Genomic DNA, 15,037 nt, shown 5'->3' on the forward strand with positions numbered 1-15,037 from the left:
CGAGACGCAAGACCCAGTTGGGCTTTATAAACAACACATTGCAAAATACACACGTAACTATGTTAATTGTGGGTTAACCATTAAATAGTAAACAAAGTGACAAGAAATACAATTTGAATAGCTGAATTTTGTTGTGTGTATGTTCAAAGATATTAAAAGTATGTTTTTAAGAAGATCAGGCTTTCTGATGTGACAACAAAGTGGATTTGTAATATATACGACACGGCTGCTTGAATATCACCGTCCAGGAACGAGTCATGTAATAAGTAAACACAGCCATCAAGTGTTGTCTATAAATAAAGCGAAATTTGAACAAAAAAATGATGAAGATACGGAAAAACGCAAAATGCAACGCCCCGTTAATAATTAGTTGCATAATGAACCGCAAATTAAGCCACACACGAGTGATGACAGCAGCAACCACAGCAACCATGGATAATGGCACTGGCAAAACAAAAAAAAGCAATATTAACACAGTTGGTTACTCACTCGGAGAAATAAATAAGAAAGACCCAAGTCGCTTGTCACAGATCAATTGGAAAGGTTTTATTTTTCTTCTAATCGATACTTTGCACATCACTCAAACGAGGAGACCCATAAAACAAATATTGAATTTCAAGCAAATATTATTTTTCCTGGCTTGCCATGCCGTTTTCTCACTTGCTTTGCATTGTTTGTGGCAGTCATAAACCAGCAAACTTGCCGTGCCAAATAGCCTCTTCCCTTTTTCCCTTGATAAGCCTCTGACAAAAATGGGTAATAAAGTCGTGACGATCGCATTTTTTATACAACATTTTAAGTACTAGCTTTCCCGGCCGTAGCTTAGTCCGGGCTGAAGAAATGTTATCTACACACAAAAAAAATTTGGTTGGCAAAATTTACCAATGCAGATAGTTCCGTAACCATAAACAAAAGAAAACGCTATAGTCGACGGCCCCGACTATCAGATACCCGTTACTCAGCTAACAAAAAAGCACCACCTATCGTTCATCCCTATCAGCTGTTAATTAATTATTTTTTGATTACAACTTTTTAGTGAACGGACCGATTTAAATAATTTATGACAACAAAGTAAATACACTATTAATTAAGTTTTAAAAAGTTTAAGACCCAATTTTATATGCAAATGCAATACGCATGTGCAAAATTAAAATGAATAAAAAATTAATATAAAACCCGATTGGATTTGTATGTTTTAACGTACAAGCAAATCATTTTTTATTTGAAATTAAATTAATTTTTATAAATCGGACTCCTATATCGTTTAGCTCGCCGAAGTTAGCTTCCTTTCTCGACTTTTGTAAATTTTCCGTTTTTATGTAGGATTGGTTATTTTTTAACCCGTAAACTTTGAGCTCCGAGTTGGAAAATTCGACATTGTTCTAAGCACTTGCTTTCCAAGAGCCAGAGAACAACATCATTATTTTTACCATCAACTAACAGAGTCTTTAACTGCGACACTCAAATCATTGTCTGCATTGTCGGCGTTGTGTGTGATTAAAGTGATTCCTTCCTCAAGTGCCAACCCTCGACTTCAAAATGCAGCGACATCATTAAAGCTTTTCGCTACGGGGATATATGTGCAAAAGGGTGGTTCGATTTGGGTGCCAAAAACGTAATCTTTGAAGGATTCCAAGCAATTTTGGCAAACAAACGTATGGCCTAAAATGGCGCTAAAACTCCCCAAACGGGAATGAAAAATATTGTTTCTTGGGCAAAAATATAGTAGACAGCACATTTGTGTTACAACATTTTAGGTCCCTACTTTCCTAGTTAAAATTTTTAAATATCTGGAGCGCGTTACGATATTTTTCCCCAAACAAAATATTGCTTTAAACATTCTAAAGATTATGTTCCACTCATACGATTTGTCACTTTTTTCGGCCCCATACAAATCGACCCGCCCTAATGTTGCTGCTGCAGCCACGTCGCCACTCAAATTAAGTCGGCAAAGTGCACTGTCAAAGCGCATTTCATATGCATAAGGGACCTTCTTGCGTCTCTACCCATCACCATGTATTTGGTTGGCCCAGTTTTATGGCGATCTCGGGGCAAGCTTAACCCAGGCTGCAAATCTTGTCGAATAATTTGGTTTTACTGGAACATAAGGTTGCATTCTACTCGACGTCTCTCTAACAGAAAACATAATTCGTAAACTCATAAAATAAAGTACCCATACCAGTATTTTCGTTTACTTCACCGGCTCTTTAAGTATTATAATCTCCCGTAACTTTACGAAAGTGCTGTTATTACTTATTACTCACTGTACTGCACTAGTTCCTTTAATTAAAAATGCCTGGACTATCAGATACCTGTTACTAAACTCTAAGCGCAAGGGAGATATGCCACCAGCAAAGCAATTTTTTTTCAAATTGCAGAGCGCCACCTAGTGGCGATTACATTATTGGGTCTTAACTTGTTAATGAAAGGTCACATTTAAATAGTTAATTGGAACAAATATATTGACATACAAAACAAAATATCAATAAGACTTTTTCCAAATCTTTAACATTTTGGGCTTACAACAAATTTTAGGGTTATGAGCTTTTGTTGGGGCTCGAGCGAGCGTGGGAAAATTTCTTTTGGGTAAAACGATAGGTATTGAAGGAACCAATAAATGTTAATAAAAAATTGTATACCAGCAATAAAATTTTTAGAATCTGTCAATTGTATATATGTTTCGAAATATCTAAATAGTACTTTTACTGTATGGAGAGAGAGAGACATTAGCTGGGCGAGAAAAAAAACCGTATGGGGAACAATTAGAGCATGTTACCGAAATTTCGTTTTTGAACCGCGATCTAAATTTTAGTAAACATCTTAGCTTCGCAAGCCGAAGTTTCTATACCCTTGCAGGTCCTTCCTATAGGAGCAATGTATGTACAGACCTTTCCGATTTTTAATGAACTAAAAAATAATTACAGAAATATTACAATAATATTTGATTTCCATTAACAAGCGAATATGTTTTATCGAAAAAGAGATATATCGGTTTTTATAATACTATAACATTAATCTTCCGATCCTTCCTAAGGCAGCTATATGACAAAGTAATCCGACTTTTATTTAATTAAATTCATATTTCTTCAACATTAAGAAATGCTATATATCGGAGTAAATAAGAATAAGATCCAAAATAACAAAGCAACAAGTATTTTCCTATTATTTTCCCATCAATTATTCGATCGTTCCTATAACAGCTGTATGATATAGTCGACCGATTTATTCGACTCGCCTACACTGATAAAAAAAACGTAGTAAATCCAAATATTTCATATTCAACCCAAATATTTTTCGCTTTGATTTTCATCCATTGCGGTTCTTATTAAATTTCAATATGCGCATATTAACCTTTTTTTCCATATTAAATTTAAATATTTTCGGAATAGATTTTAATATTTTAAATATTTAAGTTAAATATAAGCCATATTTAAATTAAATACAATGCATATTTATATTTAATACAATGACTATTTGATTTTAAATTTTAAAAAATTAAATTAAATAGTACACGTGTTTAATATAAACAGAAACCATATTAAATTCTAAAATTTTAATAGTTAAATGAATAACCGAAATATTAAAATTCAATATAAGTTGTATTAAGATTCAATACTAGACATATTTATTTAAAATATGCCAATTGTAATATTAAATATGATAGGTATTCAAATATTTTTGGTACACTAAAAAAAATTAGTACAAAAATTTTATTTTTGTTTTTTTTTTTATTTTATTTAAACATACATTTTTCATAACGGCTTGCTGGAAGGTACAAATAATACAGTTACACTTATACTTATTTTACAGAGATCTGTATACAACATATTTTTTAGCATTTACATCATACATGTGCATTGGATGGCTTGAAAACTCTTCAATGGGTTTAAGAACTAATACATTTTTAATTTTTCCGCATTCATATGCCTGCATATGGTTGCAGAATGTTTTAACTTCAATAGCATTACAGGCTACATACACAGTTGTCAATTCATTAACGAAAAAAAGTACTTTAAACAGTCTTAGAGTATTACCAACCTTAATAGCTAAACAGTAATTTGTTTTGTAAGTTATTCCTTTGTATACAAAGTTTTCTGCATATTCAACATTTTTAGTTTTGAACAAAAATCGATTTGATTGATTCACAGATTCTATAGTTTCAACATTCACATTTTTAAAACAAGATTTATCAAAAATAGGGGGAATTCCGTTTTTAAAATTCATTAAAAAATTGGCAAACTTTACAGACTCTTTAATGGCTGCTGATCGGCATTGATTTCTTCGTGATGTTATTGAGCTTAAATACGTTTTTGACACTCTATGCTTAGCTTCAAGCCTCATTACCCATGCATATTTAATTGGACCACATTTTTTTATAGCAGTAGGGTAATGTAAGAGGAAATGATGCTTTGGTTTTAAACTAGGACCATATAGTTGTACATATAACTTATGATGCGATTTAATTTTACCTTCTAAAACGTTTAAATCATGAGTAGTGAATACATTTTGAAACAAAATATCGATTATTTCTAACATAAGCGTATACAGTATCCAAATATCATTATTTTTAGGTATATCATTAGCAATCATTAACGGTAAAAATCTGGCAAAACAAAGCTTTTCAATGGCGGTCATTCTAAGTTCATTTTTTCTTAATTTATTTAAATCTAAAGGTCGTGAAATATTTCTTATATCCAATTCGCCAAATGGAAACATATTTTTGCGGTTGTTTATCAAATCAATGTTTAAAATTTTATCTTTAATCAAGGCAGTTAGAGTTTGACAAATTCCATACACACCTATCCCTTCTAGTACGTCATGCATAAGATCGAAGTAAAAATTGTCAATAACATGAAAGTTTTTTAGCTCATTAAATATACATTCGGTTTTTATTCCGGTTTCTAAAAAGTTATTTACTTTTACATCTGTGCTGTATGATTTTTTATTTCTAAGATATTTATTTTTTTCTTCAAAATCAGATTTTGTTTCAATGTTTGTTCGCTTGCATGCCCTGCAGAACCGCTTAGCTCTAAAAGATTTAACAAAACCGAATAGTGAGTTTAAGCCCAAATTATCGCCCAGTATTAGGCCGATGACAAAATAAACAGTTTTAATTTCCTCTTCAATCTTAATGCTGACACCATTTTCCAATTCTTTAAGAGTTTGAAATAAAGGGTATAATATTATGTCGTACTCAATGTCCTTAAAAGCATTAGACGGTATGTAAGCGAAAGGAAAAACAAAATCTAGTTTGGATAATAAATACTGAGGCAGCGTTGGAAATGAGTAGTAGCAGCCGCAAATCGAGGATACATGGGCCCCTATAGGATTATTTGTTTGGAAATCGTCAAAATACAAAAAAAACGGTATAACAATATCATCGTCTTTATAGTTTTTCAGTTTTTTCGTCCAAGACTCTGTATTAACAAAATTACGAAAATTATTAGATGCCTCTAGAAATTTCTGATTTTGAATAGTTAATTTTAAGATATTTGGAAGTTCAAAAAATGACTTTTTTTGAAAAACTACAGGCATCATAATTATGTCTACTTTATTAGGAAGGAGAGAAGCTCTGCCCTTTTTATTTGTAGGAGCAATAACATTTGATATTGTGTACGGCTTAGGGTCTTCAAACAATTTTTTCATTTTCAATGTTTTGAAAAACGTATGTTCCGATTGTATGGTTTCAAAAGGGTTCGCGCAGAAAGAAATAATCGATTCTTGAATCTTTTTTAAGGCCTCGGCATTTGTGCCAGCTTTGTAAAGGGCGATGCCTATAGGAGCTATCAGCTCTGCAACCATGCTTTGAACTTTAACTATTTCGTTTCGTGGTAAAAAAGATTTTTCGTGCAAACGAAGGGTAAACAAAAACGAATTTTCTTTAAAGTAATTGAATATACGTTGAATGTGTGAATCATTAAGTTCATCAAAACAAAAATCAAAATCAAAACTATTTAAACTTAAATTTAATTTTTCTGGAACTGATTCAACTGCTGTTTCAATGGGTGTTTCACAAAATGGTATGTCGTGAGGTTTTCGTATGTGTTTTCTAAAATTAAAATATGCAGAAAACAGTTGATTACATGAGGGAAGCTTACATTGTAAGGGATCATCAAGTGATGGTTTTTTAATTAAGTGGTAAAGCTGCAAGTGCTTAATTAATAAATCGCCATCTTTAAAGCTTTTGTTACATTTATAACAAGGATACATATTTAAAACTTAACTTTTTAGGAAACTTAGCAAGGATGACAAATTGGCTGATTTTTTATCGTATTCGGTGTATATGTTATAAAAATACTGTTGGATAAAATTCCATGATAATTCAGAAGCCGGGGGATACTTTAAGTCCAGCGTGTTAAATATTTTAAAACAAATATCTAAGGATTGAATAAATGAATCAAATTTATAAATAGTTTTATCAAAGTAAACAAAGAAAGATTTTAAAGAAGTTGCACCCTGGCCTTCTACGAACACAAAAGGTTGGACCGTTTCCAAATTTGAATAGTTTTTACTTATTATATCAGCAATTCTTTGCTGATAGTCTACGATAGAGTTAACGCGGAGGACTAAACTTTCCTGGGAGTCGAGCAATGTGTATTTTGTCCTGCTCCTTGATGTTTTTGATGAAAACCAGGTATTCGATGGTAAAACCGACGGTAGCAGAATAGTCAAAATAAAATCAGTCGAATCTGTGAAATAAATAGTAAGATAAAAAAGAAAATTAGAGATTTCATTTTAAAGAGTTCAAACAAAATATTAAATTACCAATATTCTCCGCTTTGGTTAAAGTCTTTAGCAGTTCCTTGCTGCTAGGGCCATGAATATTTGATTCATAGTAAAGAGATATTTTTTCCTTAAAATTTTCCCATTTACCGGATAATGCGTCCTCTCTACCGGGGAACAAAAGTTTAAAATCTATTTGAATCTGAAAAAAAAACAATAAAAGAGCACAAAAAAATAAATAAAAATAATAAAAAAATAAAAATCTGAATGTAGTCTGATTATAATTATAAATTACCAATTCCGGCGCCCGCGAATCAGCATATTTTGGCCATGCTTTCAAAAACTCAGCTCCATCCAGAGTTTTAACATCCTTACGCCGAGTAAGATGGGTTTTATTCCATTTTTCTAAGACGAGCTTCCAGTCTGAGATCTCCCTCATTAATTCTGTTTTGTCAGCTAAGTACAAAGTTTCTTCAAAATCTAGCAGGTTCCACTTTTGACTTTTTGTCTGGTCCTTAACAGGAACTTCCAATATTCTGTCCAGTTTTATACGCTTCGTTCTGTTATTTGTATATTTGGCATATAGTTTCCCAGCAGGGTTTTTTTTGCCACTGCGAGGGATAAAATAGAAATCCTGGAAATACATTTGGTATGGTAAAAATGTATTCTCATATTAAAAAGCATAATTTATATGGCGTTTCACTTACCCTGACCTCACTTTCAGTTGGAAAAATAGAAACAATTTGGTCTACAATTAGGGGGAATTCAGAAGTTCTTATTTGGAACTCCGTTGCAATGGCGTGCTCAACTATTACGGAAATTAGATCCTCCCGGTGAACATTTGTTAAAACGTTTTTTGTTTCATAATAGTGGAGAAGCCCTTGTCCTTTGGGATAAAGTTGCAAAATATTTGAAATATTCTAGAAAAAACAAATATTTTCTAATTAGTCTTTGTCAATAAACATAATGAAATAAATACATTATAATTTGAAACATGCAAATGGAGTTTGACAATAATGTAAAACAAACTATTCAAAAACAAAATAAAAATATTATCATACCAAATGCGCCACAGCAGACTGAATACTTGATCCCGTCGACGTCTGTTCCTTTAACCAACCACTTACTTTTGAATCCGCAGAAATGGTTTTATCATCGATATTAAACTTGAAATTGGTCAATATTTTTAAATATGTTTATATATGTAATTTGGTGTTTACTTACTTCTGACTTACGCCAAAAGAATAGTTTTTCTCTGAATTCGGCTCTTAAGCCAACATTTGAAATAGCATCGCGTATGTCGTCAGTATTTATATATTTCAGAGAACGATAGGTAATCCCACATGCTATAATAAGATTATAATATTTAAATAAAAACACCTTATACAACACTCACATTTTAAATTTTCCGTTATTGCCTCCAAGTTAAAACTTTTTAGTAAAGTTTTTAACTGGGCTTCGTCGTCCATTTCATCAATTCTGTTTTCAGTATCCATTTCTAGGACAGCGAAAATTAAAAAGGAATTTTAATAATAATATCTAATACCTATTAATTAATTTGGGCAAACAATTTTTATTCCGCTATTATTTTAAAATTTAAGTTAATAATAAAAGATTGTTTCAAAAAGTTATTATTTATTATAAAATCTTTTTTGCCGTATTTTTACTTTTAAAAATGTATATATTTCTACGTTTTTTACTTACCTATGCAAGATGTTCGTATTAGTAAAGTCAGAAACTCGCGACTCCCCAGTCGTAAGTTGCGGAACGTGTTTTAAAAAAACATAGTTCTGGGTCGTACCTTTTTTACGCAAAACAGCACGCATGCAAATTTTCCAAGGCAAATGTGCGTGCTGGGTGCATTCTATTGCGGTGCCTTCTAGAAGTGTTTCAGAATAATGCATCCAGAAGCATGCCCAAACACCCGTTTCGGGAACGTATTCCGAAAGAAATAGTTCTGGGTCGTATCTTTTTTACGCAAAACAGCACGCATGCAAATTTACCCAGCAAAATGTGCGTGCTGGGGGCAGTCTTTTGGGTGCCATCTGGGTGTATTTCAATATAGTGCATCCAGGTGCATTTTAGTGGGAATGTAAAAAAACCAAACTCAAACCCGAAGGTTGCCGATGCGCATTTTTTTTACAATCGTCTTTTTTCGGAACTGTTCTCTTGACAAACAAATAATAAAGACAAAAGGGAACATGCAAGGAAGCAAGCGGTTTTTCTTGTCTCTTGCATTTCTCGTCAGTTGCATTTTTAGTTCTGAAAAGTGAAGTTCGTGCCACGTGTTTTGAAAAAGTTTGTTGCTTTCTGCCACCAATTTTACATCAATATTTTCACAGGTAAGTAAAGTGTAGATAATTTAGTTCAATATGAACACAATAAAATAACACAGTACATGTACACTGAACATTCAAACTAAAAACATATTAAACAAATAAAATAATAACTATTTGTATGTAAATTGTACATACAATATAAACATATTGTATATTTGTAATGTATATACACATATTTCATATTCAATTTGCTTTATATTTTTCAGAATCGCAAAAAATGAATGGGCACACCAAGGACTGAACTGCGTAAATGACAAAAGTACATAAACAAGAAGGAAGCACCAAAGCACCGTACAGAAGGGGAGTTACTCCGATTAAAAATTAGTTGCGTTTTTGAATATTGAAATGAAAATAAATATGAAATTGAAATCCAGTTTTATGTATTCCTGGGGAAAACTTCCAGATATTTCGTTTTTGAATGCTTCTAGGTGCATTCCTGGGTACATGTTACAGGTGCATTAAAAAAGAGTACACCCAGAAGGAGTTTAGTATGTTGCTTCCAGGTGCATTAAAAAATAATACACCCAGAATGTGTTTAGTATGTTGCTTCCAGGTGCATTAAAAAAGAGTACACCCAGAATGTGTTTAGTTTGTTACTTCCAGGTGCATTCCAGATATATGCTTCCAGAAGCATGCAACGGGTGCATTCTTTTTTGTCCCGCACCCGTGTAAAAAGAATGGACAGACTCATCACTTCCGGAACACCTTTTCGATGCCATTTCATAATGAAAGAACGCGTGCTGGAATGCTGTCATTTACGACTGGGTCTTTCGACTTTGTCAGGAACGGTAAAAGCACGCTGATGTGTGTAGATGTGTTACAGCAAATGTACATATGTATGTGTGTTCGCCAGGGCACGCTCAACTTTGTTGGCGACCAAGCAACGGTAAACGCACGCTGTGGTATATGTATGTATGTGTGTGTAGCTGCACTTGAATGTACATATATGTACATACGTTTCTGAGAACTGAAAAATTTAAGTCACTTTACAATTAATACAAACTTCACTTTAGTTAGATTTCTTTTTATCCACTGCGTGCATATGTATGTATGTATATGTATGTGTGTGACCGCGCGCGCTAAATTGTTGGATTCTACGAAAACGAAGTACGGGTGGAATAATTTGATAATTTAAGTTTGACTTTGTATGTATTTATTTATGTTTAGGCTATTTAGGCTATCACTTTAACAAAGCTCCGACACGTCCCACTTCTTTGGCTGCAATTATGAAATGGCAAGCGTCGTGCTGTGTTGAAGAAGCGGAATCAATTGTACATATGTACATACATATGTATGTATGTATGGCCGAGTACAGTTCAAAGAAAAAGACAAGCCGCGATATATGTATGTATGTACATATGTACATATGTCCTTAATGGCTTTGAATGTTGCTGCCCACATACACACTTATTTGTTTAAATAAACTTCACATCGATTTTTTGATAGCGCGATCAATTGTCCTTTTTGGCTTTGATACACACATTGAATATTATGTATGTATATATTTATGCCGACTTCGCTTTAACAAAGGCCCGACACGTCCAACTTCTTCGTCTGCAACTTTTCAATGGCACGCGTCGTGAAGTGGTAAAGAAGAAGAGTCATTGATCAAAGCAAACGCGAAAGAATGAATGCGTGTAGCATAGAACAAAAGAAAACCGCCAAAAATTATCTTTGCGCCCTCGTTTGTTTTCTGCCCATTTACATACATTCTTATTTACATACATATGTATGCCAATTTACTTTAATGTACATATATCCATTTGTTTTTAAAAATGTGCATATAATGTTTGGTCTGAACAGTTTATGAAATAAATCTTTTTGTAAAAGAAGTCAGCTTAAAATTAAAATATTTATTTTAAATATTACCGTACTTAAAAACGGACAGGGCAGAAACTTATATTTAAATATGAAACATATTTAAAAGTTACAATAAAAATAAAATACATTTTAATTAATAAATTTGTATGTAAATATAAAAGATATTTTCTTGGGGTTTTTTTTTTTTTTGATATAAACATTGAAAAACCCTTTCAAATTGACACTTTCAATATTATTATTACAAACATTTTTATTTTAAATATTAAAAACTCTAAAATAAAATAATTTGAATACTTAAAATTAATATGAAACATTTTTAATTTAAATACGGATTTTTTAAATTCTGAAAATATTAACGATAAATATAATATTTTTAAAAATAAATATAAACAAATTTAAATTAAATATGCTCTTCTTTGATTTAAATATTTTAGTATTAAGCTATGCAATTTAATATGTTTCGTATTTAATACAATGTTTTTTGTATTAAATTTAAATACGAAATATGAAATTTTTGATTCAATATGCGGATATTTAAATGTACTATTCCATTTTTTTATCACTATAGTGATCCTGATCAATATATTCTGTATAGGGTCGAAGCGCTTCCTTCCACCTGTTACAAACTTTTCGACGAACCTTATATATCCTTTACTCTACGAGTAACGGGTATTAAAAGTAGCTGGCCAAATGATTTGTCATAAACTGAACGAAACGCAAATGCAGTGTTTGCATAAATCTGTTGGTTCTGCAGCATTTTTAATCAATTTGTGTGTGTGGGCGCAACCCATTATCAGTGGTGACAACAAAACGGAAAATATTCAAGCCCTAAATGAAAATTAAAACCACATTTTAGAAGCACGCGGTTGGCGGCTGAATTTGGCACTGACACAAGCACAAAAGCCGCATTCAAGGCCGTTGGAGCGGGAAGTGGGCGGATGTTTGGCAGAAGGTCAAAGGGGGACCCATGAGCGCGCGACCCTTTGTTGGCCGTGCCATTTAAAGCGAATTCAAATCGAGTCGCCAGCTCTTGTTGACACTGCCATCGTCACAGGCATCAGCGCTATCGACATCAACATCATCATCATCTGATGTATCCCATCGAGCTCAACTCTTCAGCTGTCATCTATTGACAGGAGCACACAAACACATATTGGAAAATATGGTCGCTTTATTCTTCGTTTAGTTCAGGTCTCTCTAACGAAGGTTGTTCGTGAAATGGCCACATGGGAAATTGCGATAATTGCTCTAACAGTGGTTTCGACAAGCGTTGCAAAAAAATGTCTGGTTTTAAAATTAATAAATGGTTTGACGAATTGTTGCCATACCTTACTTTCTCAAAATATTTATTTTATTTTAGTTTACAGTGTAACATGAAAATATTTTCTTTTGGCTTTGTTAAAGACTGGCTCTTCGATCATGTGCAGATCTAGAAAGGGGAAATGGAGATATTATATTAGATTGGCGTTTATAAACAGCGTGAGATCTTGGAATTACAAACTTGAGCTGAATCGGAATCTGCTAATAAATTTCGCAAGATCACAGCGTTCACACGGACAGTCAGATTCCTCGACGAATCCTTCTAGCCAGTTCCATATCAACGCTGAGATCTCAAAAATTATGTTGGGATTACCCATGCAGATTCTAGGGCTTCCTGCGCAGCGCAGGATTATCAATACTCATCCATATGCCTTGAATTGTTTAATTCTGACCATTGATTGGGAAATCTACGCTTGCTCTACGCTATAGCGTTCTTTCATGCTCATGAATAGAGAATTCAGAAGCAGTGTGCTGATTCCCAGAACTGACCTAAAAAAAGCGTGCTAAACAAAAAGCCAAATCTGAAAACCTGAAATAAATAAGTTGCAACTAACCAACCAACCTTTCCCATTTTTCGTTGCAGCCAATTACTTTGCACTCAACAACAGCTACTCTTTTGAGTTGTTGTTGTCGTCGAGGGGGCCAAACAGCTTTAGAATGAAATGGAGATGCAAAGCTACTCTGGTCATGGACCAACGACAACAACTTCAGCCACAGCGGAAAGTGCAACAGCAACTGCAGCAGTCCCAGCAGCAACATTCACACAGCGACACTTCAGTTGTCGACTGGAAGAGGCGGCCCGGCCGGAGGTCTGGCAGCCTTTTATTGGCTGCGACAGCAACACCAGCAGCAGCAGCAACAGCAACCTCATCCTGCCCACCAGCAACATCCTCGTCAACGGCAGCAGCAACACATTCCAGTGTGCTCGGCAAGCCTTCGATAAAGCGGAGCAGACGGCCCTCTACAGATGCGATGGGGAGGGTCCATTGTCAGAAAGCTGCACGTTGAGGCTGAGGGCGCGACTGTTGCAAGTGCCGTACGAGGCGTATGAGCAATTTGGACTGGCAATCAACGGGGAACTCAGTGATACATCCAGTGATATACTTAGTGATAGTTCGAGCTGCGAGGAGGGAGAGGATGTTTTGCAATGTGAGCTGGGGCTGACCCAGGAACTATTTCTTTGTCATTTGCAGCCGCAGCAGGAGCCATTTGGGGAGCTGGATGGCCTGGGGGAGGCGGAGCCCCTCTCGAACGGCAGCCTACTGGAGGCCTATCCCATCGAGCTGGGCAACGAACACGACGGACTCTGGTCCTTCCTCAACCTGAGCGAGCTAATGGAAGCCGGCAACGACACCTCTGGCATCGTGAATGCCACCAGCAGCAGTTTGGACATGATTCTGGCCAACTACACGGCCCATACCACAACAACAGTCGCCTCCACCGAAGCCACGTCGAGCGATATCGGGGTTACGAAGAGCTTTCTGGACTACAGTCCCCACGGCTACGATTGGCTTTTCCTGTTCGTGGTCTTCTTCATCTTTGCGGGGGGCTTGGGCAACATCCTCGTCTGCCTGGCTGTGGCCTTGGACCGGAAGCTTCAGAACGTCACCAACTACTTCCTGTTTTCCCTGGCCATAGCCGATCTCTTGGTCAGTCTGTTCGTGATGCCCATGGGTGCCATACCAGCTTTCTTGGGTAAGTCGACGATATGGCTCAAGCGATCTTAAATGATAAGTGACTATAAGTTCTCCAATCATATTATTAAATAACTATAGTCAATAGTTCCCATAGTCTGTATCCCCTTGAAACACATTAAATGGCCATTATGCCGACTTCGTTTAAGCAAACTTTTTATCTTTCGCTTGGCTTCTTTGAGTGCGACTAATGCATTTGCACATGAATTATTTCGACGCCATTTCCTCCAGCCCCTGCTCATCCCCAGCCCGCTCCCAAGCCCACCCATCCTTTGCATCCGCCTTTCCCATTGTCACGAGTTGTCATCCTCGCTGGCTGCTTCCGCTTTGGCTTAGCTGCACTCATGGCAAAATGAAGCAGTACTGCACTGTGAAAAGAAAACCAATTGTTGGGATACAAAAAGTAAATTAACTGTACTGAATTTACTACTTTCTTTTCGGGCAAGCATTTCTTATCTTTGAATTGATCTTATCAATCTGCATGCAAAATTTCAACTCTTTAGATCTAATAGTTTCTGAGATCTCAACGTATCCTTATTACGAACACGATACTTTATTTATACCCTTAAATCCTTTTTTTTAATATTAAATTAGACTTAAATAAAGAAAAATTGGTTTTTACTCGTTAAATACAATGGCTTGTAATAAAGGGATACCATTTTTGAGATACTCTTGTTAATCTATTTTTCACACTGCAATCTTCTCAGTGTAGCAGAAGCCAAAGTGGCACAGCTTTAAACTAGAATGACAAACGTGTGACTCAGTTTGTTGGTGTTTAAATGCCCAAGTATTTTATGTTCCTTCTCCTTTTATAATCCTCACTGCCACAAAAATCGGATGCTGTAATTAAATTTCTCCAAAAGTGGTAAAACTTAAGTTTCTTGTAAGCAGCTGTAAGCACCATCTAAAATTTTCAGTGCGATAAAACACAAAACGAAGGAAGTCGGGATACATTTTCCGACTCTTTTAAATGTGTAACTTGGATCAGTACTAACAGTCTAAATGAGATACGACCAAATAAAAGTCGTGTTTGTGGGAACTAAAACTGCTAGAGATGGCAAAAGCTTAACAACGCAGAAACCAGCAGAATGCGCCGACATCAGATACCCCTTACTCTGTTATCCTCTAGATGCCATCAGT

At 34.9% G+C, this 15,037-nt stretch overlaps 2 protein-coding genes and 1 long non-coding RNA gene across 4 annotated transcripts in view; 2 read left to right on the forward strand and 1 right to left on the reverse strand.

Moving 5' to 3' along the window:
* The window catches only part of LOC118878561 (uncharacterized), a 109,095-nt gene that overhangs the window by 20,259 nt on the left and 73,799 nt on the right, over nt 1–15,037 (forward strand). For both annotated transcript variants that reach the window (XM_070995597.1, XM_070995598.1), the window contains exon 2: nt 12,787–13,898. In XM_070995597.1, the coding sequence (XP_070851698.1) occupies nt 12,866–13,898 (1,033 nt within the window). In that variant the 5' untranslated portion in view covers nt 12,787–12,865. The remainder of the gene's footprint in view (nt 1–12,786; nt 13,899–15,037) is intronic.
* Nucleotides 3,737–8,482, reverse strand: LOC139353087 (uncharacterized). Its single transcript, XM_070996313.1, has 7 exons — nt 8,120–8,482; nt 7,948–8,069; nt 7,785–7,889; nt 7,431–7,643; nt 7,019–7,357; nt 6,766–6,925; nt 3,737–6,689 (listed from the first exon to the last, which is right to left on the reverse strand). The coding sequence occupies exons 1-7, from the start codon at nt 8,217–8,219 to the stop codon at nt 6,220–6,222; spliced, it is 1,509 nt and encodes a 502-aa protein (XP_070852414.1). The 5' UTR covers nt 8,220–8,482; the 3' UTR covers nt 3,737–6,219.
* Nucleotides 8,924–9,435, forward strand: LOC139353088 (uncharacterized). Its single transcript, XR_011604221.1, has 2 exons — nt 8,924–9,065; nt 9,269–9,435. It is a non-coding gene; the product is annotated as an uncharacterized lncRNA (long non-coding RNA).

This window comes from Drosophila suzukii, chromosome 3, assembly GCF_043229965.1.
Source record: "Drosophila suzukii chromosome 3, CBGP_Dsuzu_IsoJpt1.0, whole genome shotgun sequence".
In the NCBI taxonomy this organism is placed as follows: domain Eukaryota; kingdom Metazoa; phylum Arthropoda; class Insecta; order Diptera; family Drosophilidae; genus Drosophila; species Drosophila suzukii.